This window comes from Zootoca vivipara, chromosome 8, assembly GCF_963506605.1.
Source record: "Zootoca vivipara chromosome 8, rZooViv1.1, whole genome shotgun sequence".
NCBI lineage: Eukaryota > Metazoa > Chordata > Lepidosauria > Squamata > Lacertidae > Zootoca > Zootoca vivipara.
Genome location: NC_083283.1, coordinates 84,166,051 through 84,189,690, shown reverse-complemented (window position 1 = coordinate 84,189,690; position 23,640 = coordinate 84,166,051). Strand labels below are relative to the sequence as shown.

General features: G+C 41.1%; 1 protein-coding gene across 9 annotated transcripts in view; it reads left to right on the top strand.

The window, feature by feature from the left end:
- Nucleotides 1-23,408, top strand: part of ANKHD1 (ankyrin repeat and KH domain containing 1) — an 80,561-nt gene extending 57,153 nt beyond the window's left edge. For 3 of the 9 annotated variants that reach the window (XM_035103524.2, XM_035103530.2, XM_035103520.2), the window contains 15 exons: nucleotides 857-1,032; nucleotides 1,892-2,054; nucleotides 3,361-3,456; nucleotides 4,178-4,294; nucleotides 5,345-5,519; nucleotides 7,428-7,884; nucleotides 10,343-10,489; nucleotides 11,953-12,063; nucleotides 13,133-13,282; nucleotides 13,391-15,003; nucleotides 17,143-17,352; nucleotides 18,547-18,798; nucleotides 20,302-20,477; nucleotides 22,410-22,574; nucleotides 22,889-23,408. In XM_035103524.2, the coding sequence (XP_034959415.1) occupies nucleotides 857-1,032; nucleotides 1,892-2,054; nucleotides 3,361-3,456; nucleotides 4,178-4,294; nucleotides 5,345-5,519; nucleotides 7,428-7,884; nucleotides 10,343-10,489; nucleotides 11,953-12,063; nucleotides 13,133-13,282; nucleotides 13,391-15,003; nucleotides 17,143-17,352; nucleotides 18,547-18,798; nucleotides 20,302-20,477; nucleotides 22,410-22,574; nucleotides 22,889-22,948 (4,068 nt within the window). In that variant the 3' untranslated portion in view covers nucleotides 22,949-23,408. The remainder of the gene's footprint in view (nucleotides 1-856; nucleotides 1,033-1,891; nucleotides 2,055-3,360; nucleotides 3,457-4,177; nucleotides 4,295-5,344; nucleotides 5,520-7,427; nucleotides 7,885-10,342; nucleotides 10,490-11,952; nucleotides 12,064-13,132; nucleotides 13,283-13,390; nucleotides 15,004-17,142; nucleotides 17,353-18,546; nucleotides 18,799-20,301; nucleotides 20,478-22,409; nucleotides 22,575-22,888) is intronic. The other 6 variants (XM_035103527.2, XM_035103525.2, XM_035103526.2 and 3 more) reach the window with 6 other exon arrangements.
- The last annotated feature ends 232 nt before the right edge of the window (nucleotides 23,409-23,640 follow it).

The window sequence follows — 23,640 nt, the reverse complement described above, 5'->3', positions numbered from 1 at the left end:
GAAATCAAGCCAACTTATCTTGTCCATCACTGAGTATTGGAAGGCTTTATTGCTTTTACTTTAGGAAATGTACCATTATTCATGATACCACATCATGGCTGACATCAAGGTGCATGCCAGTAGTGGCAAAGACCACTCCTCTTCCCTTATTAACTAAAAGTGCAGAAACCTTGAGGTAAATTGGAGATTAAAGAAATACATTAGTTTTGACTCAGTTTAGTTTCTGAACTATAGCCCTGTGGGAGCCTCTGCAGGAGGAGTCGTGCAGGTGTACTGGAGAGAAGCAGGGAACGTAAGCCCAAACACTAGCCCAGGCATAGGCAACCTTGGCTCTCCAGATGTTTTGGAACTACAACTCTCATGATCCCTGACCACTGGCCCTGTTAGCTAGGGATCATGGGAGTTGTAGTTCCAAAACATCTGGAGAGCTAAGGTTGCCTGTGCCTGTACTAGCCAAAGAAAATGCAAAAACTACAAAATCTTGAATATTGTGGTGAGCAGATTAATACTAACATTCTGAATATCATGCTAGTAAATAAATGATGAGGTACTTTTGTTCAAATTGTTCAAGTGTACAGTGTTCAAGGCAGCAAAGTTCTGTACTAAAGCAAACACCCATTAAAGTGAACATTTATGCTGTACAGATGCTCCTACTGTACCTGAACATAATAGTCCCAAGATCTTTCAGCTTTTTTTTACTTGTGAATCCATTGCATGTGACTCTAGCTACCCTAGTCATGTTGATAGGTCTTGCATTCATTGGGGTCCTTACATAGTGAAAGAGATTGGCAACTATTTCTAGACTATGTTTAGAACGGCTTTATATAGACTGAATTTCAAACATTCTTTTAAACAGACTGGGCTCACCCCTCTGATGGAAGCTGCTTCTGGAGGTTATGCTGAAGTTGGAAGAGTTCTTCTTGATAAAGGAGCAGATGTCAATGCTCCTCCTGTGCCTTCTTCAAGAGATACTGCTTTAACAATTGCAGCAGATAAAGGCCACTACAAGTTTTGTGAGCTCCTGATTAATCGGTATGTCATTTTTTTTACATGAATAGCTATAACAACTAATGTAAATAGTACTTTACCTAGTGCCCACCATTATGCTGTCAAAACAAGAGTACCCACATACAAAAGGTAGGTACCAGCAGACTCAGAAGAACCTGGTGATTTTGCAGCAGTACAAGCCACAGGGAGGAGCAAAAACTGAAATAGTTCGTTAGAAATTCAATGGCATAAAACGTTGAGTCTGGCAGCATTCACACATCATAGTAAACTATAGTTAATGGTTTACCATGTGACTGCAGAAGGCTCCTGCTTCACTCCTTCCCTCTAACTAGTGGAACTTAGCATTGTAATATACTAAAGTTCTGCTCCTAACAAACCACAAAGTTAAGCCCTGCTTACCAGTCATGATTTGTTTGAATGAAACAAACTACAATATCTGGTGTTGGACATAATGCTAAACTTGGTTTGTTGCTCCTGCTAGCTAGAGGGGCTGTGTAAAAATGTTGCACTCATCATGTTTGAAGTAAACCATTGACTATGGCTTACTAAACGGGTAAGCCATATGCATAGGAGGGAATTATCGGCATGCATTGGCAAGGTTTGCAGAAATAAAAAATAAAAACTTAAAGAGAAAAAAGCCACTTTGCATGTTCCAGTTGACATAGTGCTAACATGTTAGGAAAAGGATGGGGTGGTTGCAGGCCCCATTTTTGGAATTTTAAATTTCAGCTTAGTCTTTATAGCACATACCTCAAGATCATGAAGGATATTCTGTAGTTCTTAACAGCTTTCATATAACCAGTGTTTGTAAACTGAAATGTAGTTTCAATTTCTGCCTGGATTTTTTTTCCGCCAGCTTGAATTTAATTCTGATTCCTTTCAGGGGGGCACATATTGACGTTCGCAACAAGAAAGGGAACACACCGCTCTGGCTTGCAGCTAATGGTGGCCACCTTGATGTAGTTCAGCTGCTTGTGCAGGCAGGAGCTGATGTGGATGGTGCAGATAATAGAAAAATTACCCCCCTTATGTCTGCATTTCGTAAAGTAAGTTCATTGATGTTTTACAAAATTTAAATCTGAAAAAGTCAACTTTATGGTTTTTCCTATATTTTATCTTAGAATGAATGAAATTCCTCTTTTCCTGTTTTCCTGTTGCTGTTTGCCTTATGACAGCCTTTCCCGACCTAGGGCCTGCTGTATGTTTCTGACAGCATGTTTCTGACAGCTGCCCCCAGCTATTATGGCTGAAGGAGGGTAGTGGTTCAAAACAGACCCAAGTGACCTCTGTGGCTGGCATGCCTTTTACCAGCTTCGTTGGGTATGTCTGCTACCACTATATCTGGATCGAAATAATTTTGGCCACTGCAGTACATGCATTGTTAATCTTGACATTTGATTGCTGCAATGTGTTCCATGTGGAGCTGCCCTTGGTCTTGGTCTGGAAACTCCAATAAGCTGCCAGGCTGCTGGTGGAGGTAGATGACTGGCAGCATGTGACCTCTGATATATAGATCATATCATCATATATCATGTCATATCATACTTGCTGTGGCCTAGTCAGGGCCGGTTTCCTTTTCGCAGTGTTGGCGTTGGAGGCAGGGTCGACGGCGGCTATGGGGCCCGGCGTGCCTTTCGCAGCGTCGGCAGCTGGAGAGGCCTCAATGGTGCCATAGGATGAGTAGGAGGGGGGGTTGGGGGGAAGGAAATGGCGGCTGTTCCTTGGATGACCACTGGAGGGAGCTATATTTTTAACGCAAAATCATGTTTTACCTGTGAATGGTGTCCCATCTATACAATCTAAGTGCATGCAAACACGCCCACATGTGAATGGAAGTTTGTGTCCAAATTTCAACGGAATCGGTCAAGCGGTTGCGGAGAAAAGTGGAGACCCACCAACAACCACCTTTTACATATATATGTATCATATCATATCATATCATATCATATCAATGCACACTGGCTTGCCTGTATGCTCCCTGGCCAAGTTCAAAGCCCTGAGCAGCTTGGGTCCATGATATCTTGAGGAATCCTGATCCTTGAGCCTGATCAATGCAATCATCTAGAGGAGTGCTGTTGGTTGTTCTCCATGTTCAGAAGCCCAGCTGGCCTCAACCAGAAGTCTGGTACTGTATTTAGTGTTGCTGGTTGTGTGCTGGGAACATTTGCTTTTGATTTTTTGTTGAAGACCTTGCTATGCTGACAGGCCTATGCAGTTGTTTAAAGTTTTAATGATTATTTTGTACTGCTTTTAATGCTGTTTATGTTTTAGTGTATACATATTGGTGTGTACCATTCTGATAGCAGATGATAAATTAATAAAACCTTGGTGCTGCTCTTTATTTTTTTTCAGGGTCACGTAAGAGTGGTACAGTTTTTGGTAAAAGAAGTTAACCAGTTTCCTTCAGACATTGAATGCATGAGGTACATAGCAACAATAACTGACAAGGTGAGTGCCAGAAAGGCTCCCAATGTGTTCTTAAAGGATGTGGTGCACCACCTGCAACTTAAAGATGATAAAAATCAACAGTGGGTTTTTTTCCCCAGCAGTAGCTCCCATACTGTATTTATTTTTAATAATGCATAGATAAATTCAACAGATATTGATTCTACTGAGCATGAAGGCAAATCTAATCAGTATTGATATTCTTCTTAAAAACCAAATATATACAGAAGATGAACATAGCCTACCTTGGTTATTTTAGAGGAAAGGTGGACTATAAAAAATGGAAACAATTATAAATCTTGTCTGAAGTAGTAAAGGCTTTTCTGGTGTGTACCATATCCAACATCTTCAAATCTGGATATGCCTAAGGAAATTGATCACCTTTACTTCCATTAGTAGTTATGTTTTTGCACTTGTTATCAAGGGCAGTTGGAACAATAAACTCTTATAGTATTAAATTTGCAGCTTCAGTATCAATTCTGCTCTTTTTGCATTGAAAGATCAGTTAGCACACATATGGCAAACAAATTGATAATTGCTTTAAAAGCTGTATTTTCAGAAAACTATAGATCAGCCTAACAGTAATCAAAAATCACTGGCTTTAAGTCATTACCTACAGACATATTCTCCAGTACTGCATTTGTATATGCCAGTGAAGATAGTTCTTGGTGTCTAGCAACTTGCTGAGCCTATCTTTCTTTTTCACAACCTTTGTACTGTATAGGATTTGCTGAAGAAATGTCACCAGTGTGTTGAAACAATTGTGAAGGCAAAGGACCAGCAAGCAGCTGAAGCAAATAAGAATGCAAGCATCCTGCTGAAAGAGCTAGATTTGGAAAAGGTAAGATGATGCAGTAAATCACCTTGCTTAAATAAAGTTACATAAATCAAGTGAAATCCTCTCTCAGACTTATTCATGCACCTGCATGGGATAAATGCAGCAGATGATTAATCTGAGTCTGTTTTGGATTTTAATTTTCTGGAGTTAAGCCACCATCACTCCTTCACTCAGGCTAGCAAGACTTATAAGTCAAATGGGTATAGATCTAACAATTGAAAATCCTAACCATCCCTATGAGCCACATTCTGGATTAGATTTGGCCTTCTTGCTACATCCTCCTGTGTAACCTAGCAAGCTAGTAGTTACTAAAGCAGTAGCTTGTGGTTGGGGGGGAGGATTCCAAAGTAAAGCTTTCTTTACTTATGGATAGTAATAACATAAAGTGGTCCACTACACTATGGTCTAGCTTGGACACCCTTTCTCAGCCTCATACATTTATAAAGCTTGAAACAAGTGTCAAGAGGCCAAGCACTCCTGCTTCACCACTTTTTTTTAGCTTGTAGTAAGCATATGTTTCCTATTATGTCTAATCTGGGGAACTCTGAGTTCATGTTAATTAGTCAGGATCATATTCATGTTTTATGAAGCCTAGACTGATTGTCTAAACTGGACCAATACTTTATACTGGAATATAAACCAAAATCATAATAGATACTTACTTAAACATACCTTAAGCTAAATGTAGTCCACTAGAAACAGGTATAAAACTGGTCTACAATTGCAATGTAAAAGAGCAGGACCACTGCAGATTGATTTATATTCAGTATATTTCAGGGTTTCCCCTCTTAAGGACAATTTCAGCATATCTATAACACAGTTGACCTAAGCAACAGTGTGCTTTCCCACACGATGTGATCTGTGTGAGCCAAGCCAGATTGGAAAAAAACACTTCTGTTTACTTTCATTCATTATGGAGGTTTCTTGAGCCAGAAGGAAGACTGGAGAATTTAGAATTTTTTATATAATGCATTTGCTGTAGTTATCAATGTAGGTATGTTTATATTCTATATTGGTGTGTAATAAGGTATATTGCAAATTATTTTTCCACAGTCCAGAGAAGAGAGTAGAAAGCAGGCTCTTGCAGCGAAGAGAGAGAAGAGGAAGGAGAAGAGGAAGAAGAAGAAAGAAGAGCAAAAACGAAAACAGGAAGAAGATGAGGAGCACAAACCTAAGGAAACACTAGAGCTGCAAGAAGATGAAGATGAAGATGAGAATGATGATGATGGTGAGGAATTCATCACTCCTTCAACTTAAATAATTTTCTAAACTTGTATTTTAGGGTTTTGAAACTCTTCTAAAGTGCAGAGTGAAAGTAATTTTTACAATTGTTTTGGTAATAATTGGTCACTTCATTTGAGTAAGGAAATCCAAGTCATGTGTGACAGACTCTGTTAGCAGTGTACATCGCACACAAACACATTGCTCACATTCCTTTCTTATTTGTAAAGCTAGTAGAGTTGTATTTAGAATGACTCTGTAGAGAAGAAAAGGCTTAGTCCAGAAAATACATTTTGAAAAAGGTGGGTTTTTAAACCCATTTAAAATGCATAGTGCAAAGGTCATGCACACTTCTATGTGTAACAGGCTGGGAGTTGCCACAGAAAAGGCCCTGTTTCTCATACCTGGGAACCAAATTGACATCATAGGAAAGTGCACAAACGGGGTCTCTGAGGCATATCTCAATGCCCAGGCAAGTTTCTGATTGCTTCATACAATTATCCTTCAGATAATTCTGTCTCAAACCATATAGGGTTAAGACAAGGTTAAGACAAGCACTTTGAATTGCATCCAGAAACACACCTATATAGAGCCATAGCTGCTGTATCAGCCTAAACTGGTAAAAGGTATTCCTAGCCTAATCCCGAGATGCAAGCCAGAGTGCTTCCCCATTCAGGACTGTTAAATCATTCCATCCATGGAGAGTACCTGCATCTTGTCTGGATTAAGCCTCAGCATGTTCACCCTCATGTATGCCAGAATCATTTTCAGACACCTGTTCAGATGTTCCACAGCATCAGGAAGATGCAGGCAGTGCTATTTTTCTAGAAAAAGAGGTGCCCTAACTCACCATGAAAGCTTCTATTGTTCTCTTATAATGGCACTGAGTTCCAGCTGGGGGAAAAAAAGAACTGGTTGTAGGTTAGAGCTAGGTGTTGTCTGTATATTGGTGACACCAAAGTCCAACTCTCCATGTTAAACAGCGTGTGGTCAGAATAATACCTTGAAGCACCCCACAGATCAAGGGTGAGAACTGAAGGCCCCCAGCACCACCTTGGACTGATCCTTTAGGACGCTTTGGAGCCTCCCATGCCCAACCTAACAAGACAGCCCCAAAGGGTCATCTTTCCTCTTCTGCCACAACCCAGTCAAATTGTAGATTTAAACTGCTTTGGGAAAAGATCTCTGTGTGTAGGCACTGTGTCTGTTACCCTTGGCCATCCAGCAATCTCCTGCTCTCTCAAGTATCCCTTCCTGTTTCTTCTTTACACCTGGCCTGGGTCTCCCCCCACCCCCCACCCCCCAATATTTCCGATGACCAGAACTGACTTCAGCACCACTTACTCCTATGGCACGGGGTAAAGTGAGTCCTGGTTACAGCCCCTTCAGAATGGCCCAGCTCATCTCTACCCTAACTATGTGGGTGCTGCAGCAACTCGGGTAATGCAAAAATGGGACTCAAGTTGTGCTGTCACTTTCTTTACACCATTGTTAGTAACTCAGCCAAATCCATCTCTTCCCTGAAGCTTTTGACATCACCTTCAAATCTTATCCCTCTGAAATGAAGCTTTGCATGTTAATTTCAGGCCATCTGAGTTCTTGCCACCCTGTAAACATTGCCACCCTTATACATTGATGCTATATAGTTCTATATGATACATACAGAAGAAAATAAACTGTTCCTATAACAGCAGGTTCAAAAGAAGTGCTTTTTTAATTCATCCGTTGTGATTTAAACAGCTAGTAAGCATTTAAAAAATAGATTTAAAACCAGAATGCTAAAAGTCTGGTCTAACTTGCAGAAAAACTCTGCCTTTGATGTCATGGCCGTCACTACCATTCTGATACAGTTTGTTGGGGGAGGCCTCTGTTCCCATCATTAAGTTTTATTTTTTTAAAATCTGTTTCGTTTCAGTTGATCAAGAAGTTCCTTTAGAGCCTCCAAGTGCAACCACTACAACTACTATTGGAATATCTGCAACATCAACTACTTTCACAAATGCTTTTGGAAAGAAGAGGGCCAATGTGGTAACAACTCCCAGCACAAATAGAAAGAATAAGAAGAATAAAACAAAAGACACTCCTCAAAATGTGCAGATAATTTTGCCAGACCAGCATATAACTCTAGCACAGCAAAAAGCAGATAAAAATAAAATCAACGGAGAGCCAAGAGGTGGTAGTGCCGGTGGGAATAGTGATTCTGACAACTTAGACAGCACAGATTGCAATAGTGAGAGCAGCAGTGGTGGTAAAAGCCAGGAACTGAACTTCACTATGGACACGCACTCTTCAGGCGAGAGACGATATGCCTCAGTACTGCTCCCTTCTCAGGAAGACAAGACTAACACCTCAGTTTCCAAAGTGCAAACCAGGTGAGTCACAAGTTATGAGTTTTTTCATGCTAGCTTGATGCTGAAATGTTTCTGAAGTCCAAATGTTTTGGACTTCGGGCTTCAAGGTTAGGGGATTAGAGGCTTTAAATTACCTTATAGATCCCCAAATTAGAGGTTACTAAGGAGATGAACTCTCCTTAGTAACTTCTAATTCATCCCTCCTGATCAAAAAGCAAAGCAATTAAAAACAACAGCTGCACGTTAATCCTCCAAGACAGCAGCAACAGCAAATGATATAATCTAGTTTTCCCAGAATGTAACTTTGAAGACAGGGTTGGGCAGCAATGGGCTCACAGGTTCTCTGACCTCATGGTGAAGGTGGGTGTAACAGATGCTGCTTGCTCTGCACCTGAGCACCTGTGTGTTCCTCTTAGCATTTGTCATCCTCCTGCATCAGAGGTTTCCTGTTGGTGGGAGCAGTGACCATTAGCATGCAAGTGTGTTGCTTAGCCAAGGCAAGGTATGCTAATGATTCCCAATTCCCCAACATCTAGAGCAGGGGTGGCTAACATAATGCACAAGGCCATTTCCCCCAGCCGCACCCACCTGTCCCATCCATACCTGACATGACTGCAAAGAAACTATTGGGAGTATTAGGGTGCACTTTATATTGTCCCTGTACAAGCAAGGCTTGCATTCGTAACCTTTTAAAATTTAGCACCGTATGCAAGGCCCACTGGAATTGACTGCTTGATAAGGAACAGTAGGAAGCTCCCTTTAATGCTCCTGGTCATTCCTTTGCAGTTCTGGGTTTGCCTGCCCCTTCGGTTGATGTCATGTGTGGGCATGTGGGTGTGGTTATAGGGAAACAGCCTTGTGGGCCTAAGTTAGACCCTTTAAAAGTTCCCCGTGCTTGTTTTAGAGAGATCCTGTGAATACATGTTGACTACGGACCTACGCTTCATGATTAGCTAGTTCCGTATTATTTAAAAGATTCATACCTCACATTTCTTACAAATAGTACAAGGTAGCTAAGAACATCACTATTAAAATAACAAAACATCAAGTTTTTACAAGATCCAAGCAGAGTGGCTGGGGAAACCCAGCCAGATGGGTGGGATATAAATTGTTGTTGTTGTTGTTGTTATATAGCATAAAAAGATAAAACAAATACTTAAAAGCAGCAACAGAAGATGAAACAATTACAACTGACATATCTAAGTAGCTCAAAATCAGCCAGCTACTAAAACCAGAAGTCTTTGGCATTCACTATAGTTTAATGTGGAGGGAGCATGACAAACTTGTCTCAGAAGTGAGCACCAGGGCCTTGGTACAGCTATGGAGAAGGTGTCTCAGCTAGATGGATTTCAGTTATAGTTGCAATATATACTAGTTTTGGTCTGCCCAGGCACACACAGGTTCTGCCTCTGCATCATTCAAACCTTCTAGAGCTAAACCTAGATACTTCTAGTGCAAAAGATCTGCTTTTTGACTATAGTGCTTATGGCCTATGAGGTGAATTCCACATTTTTCTGTTCAGTTCTCTTTTCAGCCACCATTTCATCATTAGGGAGATTTTCTTCTTTGTCTTTCATCCAAGTGCCATCTTCAGAATTTTCTAATTGGGTCTCTTCACATACCATGTAACATTATGAACTGGCCTAATACCAAGTACCAGGTGGTTTTTGAGTACATTCTAGTCAAATGATAGTGACCTTTGCATGGTGCCCCTATGTATTGTTCTAACGGGCCCCAGCTGTCAACTTAAGCTGATTGGACACTTCAGATGTGGGCTATCCTTATCCTTGTTGATATGAAGATACCTGCATCCCAATAACCAGCTTACCAATCTCCTATGTTTGTGCCCCCACAAAAAAACACAAAGCTGAGGTTGCTTACCTGAAATTGATGTTTCCCACATAGCTATCTGTACATCCACACAGTTAGTCTTCCTTGTTGCAGGTAGCTGTATAAGTGTGAAGCAGGAAGTTGTGGTACATTTACACTACACTTGGGCAGATCCTTCGTGCCAAAAGTTAATTTTAAATTCAAAAGGTTCTGAACAATGCTGTGCACAGGTGCATAACTTGTAAGCGCATCTGCATAATTACCACTCTTAAGAACACTAGATTCAGGTAAGCAGTCTGTTCAACAATCCCCCATCCCCTTTGCACATAAATTAATGCAACTGTTGCCACAAAACAATTTATGCAGTCATGAAGTATTATCAAAAGTTATTAATCTTTTATCGAAACAAGTGCCCCTACATAGTCGTTAGCACTGATCTGTTGATAGAGCTTCCTTTATGAGGAACAAATGTTCCATATTCTGTGCTCACCTGAACTCATCTGGAAGTAGAATTATGCTGCCTGAGCACTTGGAGGACCCCATTGATAACAATTTGTATCATTGACTTACATGGAATTCAGTAACTGGAATTGAGGTTTTGATCATTTGGTGGCAGGCAATCAGTAATCAAACTTATCTTTGTTTTCAGACTTGAAGGTGAAGCTAATCCAAACTCCTTAACAACAAGTTATAAATCTGTGTCCCTGCCTCTGACGTCTCCAAACATAAAGTTGAATCTGACTAGTCCAAAAAGAGGGCAAAAAAGAGAAGAAGGCTGGAAAGAAGTAGTGAGAAGGTAAGTTGTTTCCATGCAGTTTCACGAATGGCGTCTGACCAGTTTGAGCATAAGGATTGGTAATTTGATCAGTTTTGATTTGGGGGTGAAGGTATGAAAGTATACAAATGGTAGTGGATACACGTGTCAGATTTTTTTTGAAAAAAGCACTTGGCATTTGCTAACTTTAACATACATTGTAAGTCTAAAATGCTGTGGAGTTGAGGAACAAACATTAGGGTCACATGCTCTCCTATCACACAAACTTAAGTGTAATGCAGCATCACATAAGCAGCGCCTACTCATGGATCCTAGTTCACAGTGAAGGTTCTGCACGTGGAGGCGGGGAGTTGAGCCTGAGGTTTGTGTATGCACCCCATTATGTAAAGATGAGATGCTGGGAGTGTGGGAGGCAGACGTCAATTCTCTTATAAGAGCCCTATTATTATTTTTGTTGTTATTATTATTATTAAGTTAGTAAGGCTCGAGGATGCAGACAAGGTGCTTGGATTGGTCAGGGCGGCCACTTATGCTCTGGGACCCTCATGGCTGATTTAAAAAAACTAGCAGTGAGGAGACAGGTGATTCATGCCTTCTTATGAGAGGTGTTGGTCCCAAGGGGCCTGCTTGAAGGAGGCAGTGGTAAAACTACTCCCGTGGGTGGTCATGGACCAGATTCAGGCGCTCTTGGCGGAAACTGATTTTCTAGATCAATTTCAATTGGGCTTGTTGTGGGGTTTTGGGTATTTGTTTGTTTTTTGCCTTGTTTTGGCACAGAAACTGTCCTGGTCGCCCTGTATGTTGACCTTTGCTGGGAGAGAGACAGGAGAAATATGTCCTTGTTTATTCTTCTTAACCTCTTAGTGACTTTCAATACCATTGACTTCTGGAGCAGTTGTCTATGTTGGGGGTAGCTGGCACCACTTTGCAGTGGTTCCAGTCCTAGTTGGATGGTGGTTCTCAGAGGGTGATGGTTGGGGAGTGCTCTGCAGCCCTATGGAACCATCAGTGTGGAGTTCCTCGGGGCTCAATTTTATCCCCTTTGCTGTTTACAAAAAACCGCTGAGTGGTGTCATTTGGAGTTTCAGAGTACGATGTCAGCAATATGCTGATGACACAGCTCTACTTCACATTAACATCTGCAGGTGAGGCAGTGGGTGTGCTGGACCGTTTCCTTGCCAAGGGAGATTGGGCGATAGTTCTTCATCTGAGTTCTGTCCGCTTCTGGTTTTGGGATCAGGTCTCGGGTGCCTTGTCCCCCCCCCCCCCAAGAATCTTGTTACAGACATCAGTTAGCGGTTCTATCAGCCATTCTTGAGATCCCTTGGGTTTCCACAGAGATTGATAATATATATGTAACAAATAAAACAGGGAGAATGAGAGAATGTTTTCTTGTCTGGACCTGAGCTTGAAAATGTATGACTCGGAACTCTTCATCTCTTGCCTAGAAAACTAATGAAAATTGTATTTTCTATCCTTGACAGGCAAGTAGGCAGAGTTTTAAAGGACCCTTCCCCCAGCAACACTCTGCAGTCAGCGCCAATTGAACAGTTTCAGCTGCAGAGAGGCGGACGCTGCTGTTCAGGAGCAAAAAGGTACTTTGGTGGCATTCAAAACTTCTGCATTGGAATAGAAGAGAATTCATGAATAGGCTGTAGATGAACCTGTGGGTGGAATCAGTGAAGGTTTAGAACTTCGGGGAGTATGGATTACGGATTTATGTATCACTGTTGGAACTGAGCTGAAGAGAGGGAAAAAATAGAATCCATGTGAGGAAGTGTTGGGGAAAGGGCTTTTAAATTTCCAATGTTGCTGGAATTGTTGAAGGGAATGTCATTTTTTTAAAAAATAAAGGAAAAGATAGTGACTCCACAAGTACAAGATAAATAATAACAGGGATTTATTTAAAAAAAAACATATTTCCATGCCTTTCAGCACACATGGAGCTTCTTCATTAGTGGTTTCAGATCTGTAGGGTAAAATATATGGTATATCTCCAGTTCTAAAGCATGCATAGCAGTTAAAAGGCATAGTAACCATTCAGTTTGTCAATACAGTGGTACCTCGACTTACGAATTTAATCCGTTCCGAATGGACCTTCGTAAGTCGAATAAATCGTAAGTAGAAGCCTATTAAAAATTCGTAAGTCGAAAAAATCCTGTTCGCATCGCATCCAAAATGGCGGATGGAGCTCCATTCGTAAGTCGAGGTACCACTGTAGTAAACATATGGGGGCGGCTTTTTAAAAGTTTTGTCAGTTAATGTGTGAATTACAGTAGCATTATCTTAAGAGCTATTACCCTAAGTTAAACAAAAATCCCCATGCCCAGAACACACATCTAACAAGGTCCAGAATACTAACTGTAAATCAAAATTCAACAATGCTCTTAGTTAAGTTGTGCAAGACTGGTAGTGTCAAAATTTAACAGAATATCCACAAGAATATCACTTAACTATCCTGAGATGCCTGTCTAGTTATCAAAATTACATACTATAATATTTGGTTAAAGGTAAAGGACTCCTGGATGGTTACGTCCAGTCAGATGCGACTATGGGGTGCAGCGCTCATCTCGCTTTTCAGGCCGAGTATATTATAACACTACCTAAATCTCTTAAACTTAAAAACAGGAAGCCCTCAAAACATTAATAATTTTTGTCATTTAGGTCAAAAAAGCTCTCTGTCCCAGCGTCCGTTGTTTCTCGAATAATGGGAAGAGGTGGGTGCAACATCACAGCAATCCAGGATGTCACTGGTGCTCATATTGATGTGGACAAACAAAAAGATAAAAACGGAGAGAGAATGATCACAATAAGGTAGAGTGCCTAAAATCTAATGTTTAAAGCTCATGTTTTTCAAATGGATTTAAGTTGTACTGAACTGAGGCTTGTGTTCTAAAGATGATCCTGCCTTCTCTATTTCAGGGGTGGAACAGAATCAACAAGATATGCAGTACAACTTATTAATGCCCTTATTCAAGATCCTGCCAAGGAACTGGAAGATTTAATTCCCAAAACTCATATAAGAACACCTGCTTCCAGCACCAAGTCAGTCCATACAAATTTTTCATCTGGCGTCAGTACTGCTTCAGCTTCAAACAAAAACTCATTTCCCCTTGGAGCTCCATCTCTTGTCACCTCTCAGTCATCAACGCTGTCTACCTTCCAGTCTGCTAACAAATTAAGCAAGAATGTCCCTGCAAACGTGCGCTCTTCTTTCCCAGTCTCTCTTCCCTTAGCTTATTCCCACCCTCACTTTGCCATATTGGCTGCCCAAACTATGCAACAAATTCGTCACCCTCGCTTACCGATGGCCCAATTTGGAGGAACATTTTCAACCTCTCCAAACACTTGGGGACCATTCCCAGTGAGGCCAGTTAACCCAGGCAGCACAAATAGCTCTCCAAAGCATAACAGTTCAAGTCGCGTAGTTAACCAGAATGGCAATATTTTGCAGCCTGAATCCACGGGTTTAGCTCCCACTTGTCCTGGCACTGTCTCTTCAGTAGTTGCCTCCTCCCAGCCACTCTGTGTTACAAGTAACCGGACTCCATCATCGGTCAGAAAACAGTTGTTTGCTTGCGTTCCTAAAACAAGTACCATGACGACAGCGATCTCAACTGTGACAACAACATGTAGCACACTGCCTTCAGCTTCTCCTGCACCTGAAAACACGGGGCATGCTCCCACTACATTTCTACCCGCTAGTGTTCCACAGGCACAGCAGTCTGCACTTAAAACAGATGCTGTTTCTTCTGCCCCAGTACCCAAAGAAAAGGCATCGACACCAGAACAATCTGTTGGAAACGCATGTGTGCCATCATCGGTTGCTGCTAGCAGCAATATCTCATCTGGCAGCACTTCGGGAGTCATAGAAACGTGCCCATCTAGCAGCCCTGCACCTCCAAACAATGCGCAAGATGAAACACTGCCGACCAACATGTCTGACTTAAGTCCTCCCATATCTATGTCTTTTTCTTCCAGTTCAGAACCTGCTCCATTAAGCTTAGCTTCACCCAGATCGGTTGCTACGGATAATCAGGACAGTGGTACCTTACCTCAGTTAGCTGTACCAGCACCCCGTGTTTCTCACAGAATGCAACCCAGAAATTCATTTTATTCAATGGTACCAAATGCAAACATACACCAGGAACCTCAGTCCATTTTCGTTACAAATGCAGTACCTTTGACACCTTCGCAAGGGCCACCACCCACAGTTCAGCTGTCATCGCCCATGAACGTTATGAACGGTTCTCAGATGCATATTAACCCAGCAAACAAATCCTTGCCTCCTACATTTGGCCCAGCAACGCTCTTCAATCACTTTAGTAGTCTTTTTGATAGCAACCAGGTGCCAGCTAACCAGGGATGGGGAGACTGCCCGCTGTCCACACGAGGAGCAGCAGACCAACCTTACGCTGTCCAGTCTACGTATTTGGGTAACTCTGTGATGGGGCACATGGAAAATGTGCATCCTGATAACTCCAAGGCTCCAGGGTTCCGGCCTCCTTCCCAGAGAGTTTCAACTAGTCCTGTAGGTGAGTTGCTATGTTCTGCATGGAAAGGGAGATAACTTCATGGCCTCTTGAGAGCGATTGAAAAACTTCCCCAAACTTAAAATTGTCTCTGTGATCCTGAACCAGAGGAATATTGAAAACAAAAATTGTGTTGGCTCTTTCATTATTTTTACCCAGTTGATATTTTCTTCATAATGTGACTTAATATAACCAAGAGATGGGGGAATTGGTGTGCCTCTGTAGAATGAACGTTGGCACACAATATTGGTTCAGGTAACTCCTGAAACCACATAGAGAGATGGGGGAAACGGAACATCCTAAAGAAAAAATCTGGCCCATATGGATGATGGGGACTTTTTGTTTAATCTTTCACATACCAGTCCCTCCCCATTCCTGATTTTGTGTCTTCCTCTAAGACAAGATAATGTGATTCATTGATAAGTTAGCCTTTTTCTCTACTCCATAATAAAATGGAACCAAAAGTTGCATTTTAGGAAAATGTTTCTCAGCATTCCACCTATTTTAAGCTTTGCTCTGCTTTTTATTTTTGAGCTCTTGTCAGAACCATAATGAGATAAAAATAAGTTGCATAATTAAATAGGAAATGGAAGGATGGCCATTCCCTCTATTGGTGATTGGTTGTGTTGACCAGTTTTAGTTGCAGTCAATACAAGCCACACTCTTTGATTATGTTATGCTTGCACTAAGGTTTTGCATTGTGCTTTATGCTTAGCAGATATTTCCTCTTCAGCGTCAATTTCTCAGATTCTCAAACTTGAATTCCAGTAGGGTTCAATTTTTAAAAAACCCACTCTGAATCTTTACAGATATTTATCTTTGACACATTGATCTAAAAATCAATTGCTGAGCATAGGCAGCATTTCTAATTCTCAGTCCTGATAGTACTAACCTTTACAGAGACTATAGTTGGTAAAATAAGATTAAGAAGGATTTTACTCAACTTGCTGCTGTTCATAGTTTAAACGAAGTTCTGCATCACATGGGCGCTATATCCTTGTGACCTGTTTATGTGAATTCCATTGTGAGAAAGTTATGTGTGTACTAATGGACATAAAGGAGACTTGTGAGATGTCAATTTAGAACCCTTTCAACCATCCACTATGTGGTGGCATTTAAAGAACAAGCAAACCAGAAATAGTGACCCTCAGTTATCCCACTGTCATTCTGGGGATGAAGTGAGGCCCTGTAAGAGCTCTTAAAATACACCACACAGTAGATGAGACAAGCCACATAGAGAGAGGTAAAGTGGAAAAGCACCTATATTCCGCCATCTGGGGAGGAGTTCTCGCTAGTTTAGAACCTAAATATGCAAGCAAAATAGCTTAATCAACCATGAGAAAATGGTCTTGAGCAGCAGACTTTCCTGTCATTGGCTTTTGCTGCAAAAGAGGAGCAAAATATTTTCATTGAGTCTACAGAAGGGATGGGGAACCTGTTCCAGATGTTCTTGAATTTGAATTTATCTCAGCAAATGTGGCCAGTGGGCAGAGATTATAGGAATTGTAGTCCCAACATCATCAAGTTAGCCACTCCTGGTCTACATCATCTAAAAATGTGGTTTTGAACTGAATTCTGTGCAGGTTGTGTTTTCTTCCCTGAAGTTTTGAAAAATGTTTAATGCCTGCAGTAAGAGTGACAGTTTAATGTTGTGAAATGCTCACATCAAGCCAGGCTGGTATTAGTTTGCCAGCCTGAAAATGTTTGCACTGCAAAACTATACAGGTAACTTTGCCATCTTGAGATTACTGTATATACTGGGGATGTGACCAGTTTGGCAACAACAAATAATTTTCCCTATCTTGGCCTAACTATTTATGCCAACTCAACTATGCACAGAACATTTATAAATATTCTTCTTAATTGTAGGTAGGATTGTGAAGAGCAGTTAAGGCTACAAGCAAGTAATATTTAAAACACAGGATGTAATTATTATATGGGCAGGCTAGAAAAATCCCAAATGTAACCCAGCCCTTTTTAATGATAGAAATCAAGATAAATGAGAATCTGTTTATCCTACAGATCTCATCAGATTATGATGGGAGGGTTTCTGTAATTCGTAGATTAACTGGGTAACAAGTAGGGTCTTTGGAGTTATTTTTTCAGACATAATCATATTAATTGTAGACTTACCTTCTCTAGATCCATCCAGCAGCTCCTCAAACTCCTCTTCAGCGCCTATGGCTGGTTTTTCAGCAAACATTCAAGGAGCACGGGTTTATCTTCAAGGGCCAGCACCTGTTGGGACCCCCAGCTTTAACAGACAGCATTTTTCACCACACCCTTGGACAAGTGCTACAAATTCATGTAGGAGTTTTGGGGGTCTGTCTAATTCAACTCTTCAGTCTGTTGGTATTGACCTTTTTTGCTGGCTGTATGATTCTAACACATAAATTTGTTTTCAGCATTAATTAGAGAAATTGAGGCAATTTGAAAAGATGAAATTACTGAACTGCTTAAAAGGGGCCAAATTAGACATAACATGAAGTCACATGAAGGTTCCCCTTCCTTTTCAGAGAGTTTGAATAGAAGAATTGATGGAGCGAGGGTTGCTTGACTTTTCCCATCTGGCTTTCCCTACACACAAATCTGTCACAGTTACTTTTCTCTCTGTTGGAAGGAAGATAAAGATACCCTTCCCCTCTCATTGTTTATCCGCTCAAATTTGCAGCTCCCTGTGACCACTGCTGGTGCTTAAAAACAATTTAAAGGAAACATGCATGCAGTTGCACATTTGCTTTAGTTTAGACCCAATACTTTTAAACTGCCTCTAGCTAGCTAGCTATCATCTATCTATCTATCTATCTATCTATCTGATCCTAGACAAGTTAAGAATATTTTAATGTAAATAAGTGATGCTTAAGTCATATTACAGTATAGATTCAGCTAGAGAATTGGTCTATATAGGATGCTTGCTGAATGAGATCAGCTCTTGATAATTTTGTTTGTTCAGCAGTGATTTGGAGGAGGCTGCAATTATATACCACAAGGAAGCTGCTGGCTGGCTGCCTTTGGGTTATTTCTCCCCTTATCTCTCTCTTTAGTGGCTTATTTATCCTAGACATTGGTGTATGGAGATGGGAAAATCAGTTGAGTGCTTGTTAACAGACCACTATGCAGTCTAGTCTGTTTCATAGATCAGTCATGGAGAAAATGTCCCCTATGGTTATTTTTAAGCTTAGTAAATAAACGAGAGAGCCATTGGATCCTATGTCAGTCAGGGACTAAGAACAATAAACCTGGCAGATAGCTCTGAAGTATAAAAATTTAAAGAGCCTAGATAACTTGGGCAGGGTGACCCAGCTTTTTGTTGAGACTGATGATTAGACACATTTGGGGAAGGGGGGAAGCACTATGTTATAACTTAATTTAAGATGCATTAAAATTCAAAACAGTTTTTAGTATTTAAATCCCACAGATTTCAGTAGAAGTGTACTTTTGCTGAAGTATTGAGAATTTCATCTCTAGTGGAAACTTCCTAGAGCAGCAGTTAAAGTAACTCAGCATTTCATGTATGATAAAGCAAGAGAACTGTTTTTTCATCAGGTGAATCTCCTATTCCATCAGTTTCCTCGGGATCATCCTCGCCCCTATCAGCTGCTTCTGCACCTTCTTCTCTGGGTCAGCCAAAATCAGGGAGCACAGCACAAGATCGAAAGGTGCCACCGCCTATTGGAACAGAACGACTTGCTAGGATTCGGCAAGGAGGTTCTGTCACACCTACCCCCTTGGGAACCAACTTTGCAGCTCCTGTTGGACACAGCGGTATCTGGTCATTTGGTGTTAACAATGTTTCAGGTGAGTATCCCAAAGGAAATGATTGTAAGAGTTAAAGGAAACAGTAATTTGCAAATACAGGATGAAGGTTCCCAGCCGTATTATATCAAGCTCTTGAGCTTTTAACTAAATATATCCTAAAGAGTCCATTGTTTAGACAGAAATTATTTAAACATCTTTAGTACTCTAAACATGTATTCATGCACATTGTGCTTTTCCTACTTTATGCAAGAGTGTAAATCTTCATGCAGGAATTTAATAATGCCAGTAGTAGCCCTGAATAGAAGAGTGTTTCTGAGAATAGCCAGGAAGGTGGCTAAAGAAGTGGAGCTGCAGGAAAATAAGGCTATACAGGGATACAGAACTGTTGCATGGCAGAAAGTTCAGAGAAAGGGGAGCGGGAAAAGTGTCTGGGGGACACTGATAGTGAGCCTTGTGCAGCATGAGAGGAATGAAGACACACGAGTGGAGAGAGCTCCAAAGTGAATCTTCAAGTCAGTGCAATGCTTCCCATGGAGTGAGTGTAGGAAACTGGAAAGGGGTGATCGGTATGGAGGAGACACAGTGGTTTAGAAGAGGCATTCAGAGCAATTGAAAATAGCAGTTAACAGGAAGGAAGATCTTTTGTTACATAATTTTCAGTAAATTGGATACAGAAGACTATTGAAAGGGCATATAGAGGCTAGATGAGATCCTGGAGATACCAAAACAGGAGTGGTGCCAGGGTGTGACAACTTCTAGGATATGGGAAGAAAAAGAGGGGAGTATACATGCCTTTGATGTGCAGTGATCAGACCCCAAATAATGGAGGTACTGGCAAAAAGGGAACCCTATGATAGCAGCTGGAGTTTTAATTCCTGATTTTTACTGCAGCATTTTCTATTTCTGAAGAGGCAAGTCATTTTTAATTTCAAATAGTAGTTTGTATCTTGGGGAGTAGGTATTGCTGCAGTGAATCAGTAAGTGAAGTTTCAGCTACTACTGAGTAGTACTGTTATGCAGATATGTCCTGCTAGCACCATGTTTGGCTTGAGACATTGGCAGGACACTTAAGAGAAGTGACTGAAAGTACAAGAGGATGTTGGTGGGGAGGGAAAGGGACAACTTAACCATTAAATGGCAGAGCAATTGTTTTGCATGGAGGTGGTCCCAGGTTGAATCCCTGGAATCCCCAGTTAGAAGGATGACACAGAACTTTCTGCTGTTAGTCACAGATAATACTTGGGCTAGATGGGCAAACAGTTTGTTATGATAAGGCAGTTTATCATGTTCCTAAACCTCAGGCCACAGGAATCTCAGGAGGGTGGCAGATAAACTTTGGAGATTGAGGACTGAGAACTAGTCCTTGGATTTGCCATGGAAAGGTCACTTGCCCTTGAAGAGCAGTGTGTGTAGAGTTGGGTGGGCTCTTCCTGCAGCAAGCAGGAGCTTTTCTAACTTTTGGGTAATATGAGAGATTAATTAATTTTGATTAATTCGAGAGATTATTCTGATCCCTAAACAAGTGCTTTGTTATCTTTCTAGAAGGCATGTCAGGTTGGTCTCAGCCTGTCATGGGAAATCATCCAGTTCATCAGCAGCTGTCAGACCCAGGCACCTTTTCCCAACATCAGCCGATGGAGAGAGATGACTCTGGAATAGTGGCGCCCTCAAATATTTTCCAGCAGCCTATGCCGAACAGCTTTGTGGATTTCTCTAAAGTACGCTTTCAGAAGTTTCTCTCTCACACTTGCGCACAGTCATACTATGCACAGACCTCCACACAGTTGCTTCAAATCAAACTAAATCATACAGCTGTAGAACATTCTTAGAATTTGTATTCTCGATGGAAGCTTCTCAGCTTCCAGTCCTTCCAGAATAGCATCACTTCTGTTTGTCTGGGGTGTCTAATAGCCAATTTGTGCTAATTGTTTGGGGATAACATCCTGCATTGCTTGCGGTTTCAAGTATTAATAATATGTATTGTTGCGTATCCTCCCCCCCCCCAACATACACCTGGCCATTCCCTCATTCCTTTACACCTCACTCACCCCTTGCCTGTCTCCTTGCAGCTCACCCCAAGTTCCACCCCCTTTTACAGGAGGGGAGAGATGCTTCAGAGAGCAATTTTCTCTGAGGTGTCTTCCTCCCTTCTGTTAAACCTTGGTGCAGCTGTGTTTAGCAAAGAGAGGGAGGTGCTTCACAGAGCAATTTGCTTGCACGACTGCCTACCTGCTGTTCTGTTGTCACACTGGAGTTGGCGTGCCCGGCTATTGGCAGCCATTCGAACTGCCAGGTGACGACAGCCTTACATTTTGATGTATATAGGAAAGAAGAGTCTGTTATACAGTAATATAGTTTCTCTTGAGTATCCAGGATCATACAGTATATGTACCTGTGGAAAGGAAGACTTTCCAAACTACTGGTTTATGGGTGGAATTCAACATGGTGCTCTTCCACTCATTCTGTTTGCACAAGCATTCCAGCTTGCCTGATTGAACAGACCTCCCAACACTGTTCTGGGGGTTTTTTCCTGACCCCCTCAAGCCAATTGGGGGGAAGCCCCATTTCCCAAGCAGAAATGTGCAGGGTTTCTGTTGGTGGGGGCTGTTAGGTGAATCCCACCCTATTTGTTTATAAGTTGTCTAGGAACTGTATAGAGGATTAAAAGAACCTTAATATTAAACAGCCATTTTATAATTATACCAAAATTAGCACAAAAACCCAATGGAAAACCAGCACAATCAAATACAATATAACGATAGCAGCCATTAAATATGTTTAGTACATTAAAGCATCAACCACATCACAGAGACTTAAAGGCAGATCTTAAAATCTTGTAGAACAGGTTTTTTTTTAACATGGAATTGAAAAGATGACATAAGACAGGCTTCACTGGGAAGAGCATTCTATAATTGGAGTCCACCCAACAGAAATGGTCCTCATGTCTACTCTGAGCTTAGTTAAGTGTGTACTGATGGGCCTTCTGGAGCCCACAGGCACAGTGTTGGTGACCCCCTACCTTAGAGTACAGTAGGTAAATGTGCTATTAGGCATGAAGGTCTGTTAGGTCCAATGTCCCAATTTACATAATATCTTGTGGGCAGGACCAGATTTATTATGATAGAAGAGGGATTTAATTGGTAAGAAAAGCAGTATAAACATTAATTTGGATGGGAAAATTTGGGAACTGCCCTGGCTTCTGTTGGCTAGAATGTTTACAATTTTTCAACTGGTATCAAATAAATGAATCTTATCTAGTTAGGCAGCTTCTAAAAGAGGCGGATAGTATTGTAATATTGAGTTGGTTAGTCTATGCCAGGAATCCCCAAACTGCGGCCCTCCAGATGTTTTGGACTACAATTCCCATCTTCCCTGACCATTGGTCCTGCTAGCTAGGGATCATGGGAGTTGTAGGCCAAAACATCTGGAGGGCCGCAGTTTGGGGATGCCTGGTCTATGCTCGGGAGCCTCTTAGAGGTGGTGTAGAATTCTTGCAGATAATATCCCACCAAAGCCCTATTGGGGGGAAATGAAAATGCATAACAGTAGCATTGTACTCATTAGTTACTACAAATAAAATTGCTACTGATCTGTAAACCTGTTTCTCTATTAATTACCATAATTCTGTAAATTACCATGTCTCTCCATAGGGCCTTCCAATCTCCATGTATGGCGGCACTATTATACCGTCTCATCCTCAGCTAGCTGATGGACCAGGTGGGCCTCTCTTCAATGGACTGCATACTCCAGATCCAGCATGGAATCCCATGATAAAGGTTGTCCAAAATTCAACAGAATGTACCGATGCTCAGCAGGTGCAGTAATTAATGCTTTTTTGTACTATTAAATTTTCAAACATCTGCCTTAAATAATATAATTGAATTTTGGTAAGAGTACAAGGAGTGTCTTCATTCTTCCATCCTAATGTTACATTTTCCTTAAGTGTGTGATTCTGCTCAAAATGGAGTCTTGGTGGGATAGCTGATCATTAAAATGTGGGTGTTGGGGCCAAGCTTTAGTCAGCTAGAACTTGGTTTTTTGCGCCACTTGATTCTGTAGGTCTTTATATAGTGGTGTTGGAGCCATACTCTGAAATTAACTATATTTTGTGATGTTTCTCCTCCTGTAGATTTGGCCTGGCACCTGGGCACCTCACATTGGAAACATGCACCTCAAATACGTCAACTGATTTAGGAGGGCCTACCTTTTCCTTTCCTTTTCTTTTTTTTAAGCCTTGTTTGGAGAAACATATGACCTTGGAAGAACTTGGGAATTTTTTAAATGTGCCTAACTAAGCAATTTTTCTGCGGGCTATAACAAGAGAAACTTGTTTGCCCATTGTGTAAGAACAAAATGAGTTACCTATTCAACTGATTCTGTTCTCCAGTTAGTTTAGCCATTTTGAACTCAAAATCGGATGAACTTAGTGCTTTTGGCTAAACACTACTGAATGCTACTTGTATGCAGCAGAGAACTAGATGAGTACATGATTTCAACCTTTTAGGGTGATAAATACATGTATAATTGTTTACATACTTAAAAGGAAAAACGTTGAGTAAATTTCATGTCGTATAGTGGCTCTACTTTATGTAGCCTGTATTAATGTGAAATATTTACCTGAATATTCAATAAAAAGATGAACATTATAAGTTTTGTGTAATGATCTTAATGAAATACCAATTGCAAGATTGTACCGTTGGGATTGGTACTGTCAGTAACTTTATTTTAATATCCTTAATGGATTCCCAGCACTTTTAGAAAACTGTTGCACTATATACAGCACAGTTTCCAGTACTAATAGCTGTCCTGGTATTTGATAGAAAGTCAGAGAAATCTCAGACTAGAATATGGTTGAATCACTGGACAGCCATGGTGGCTCAC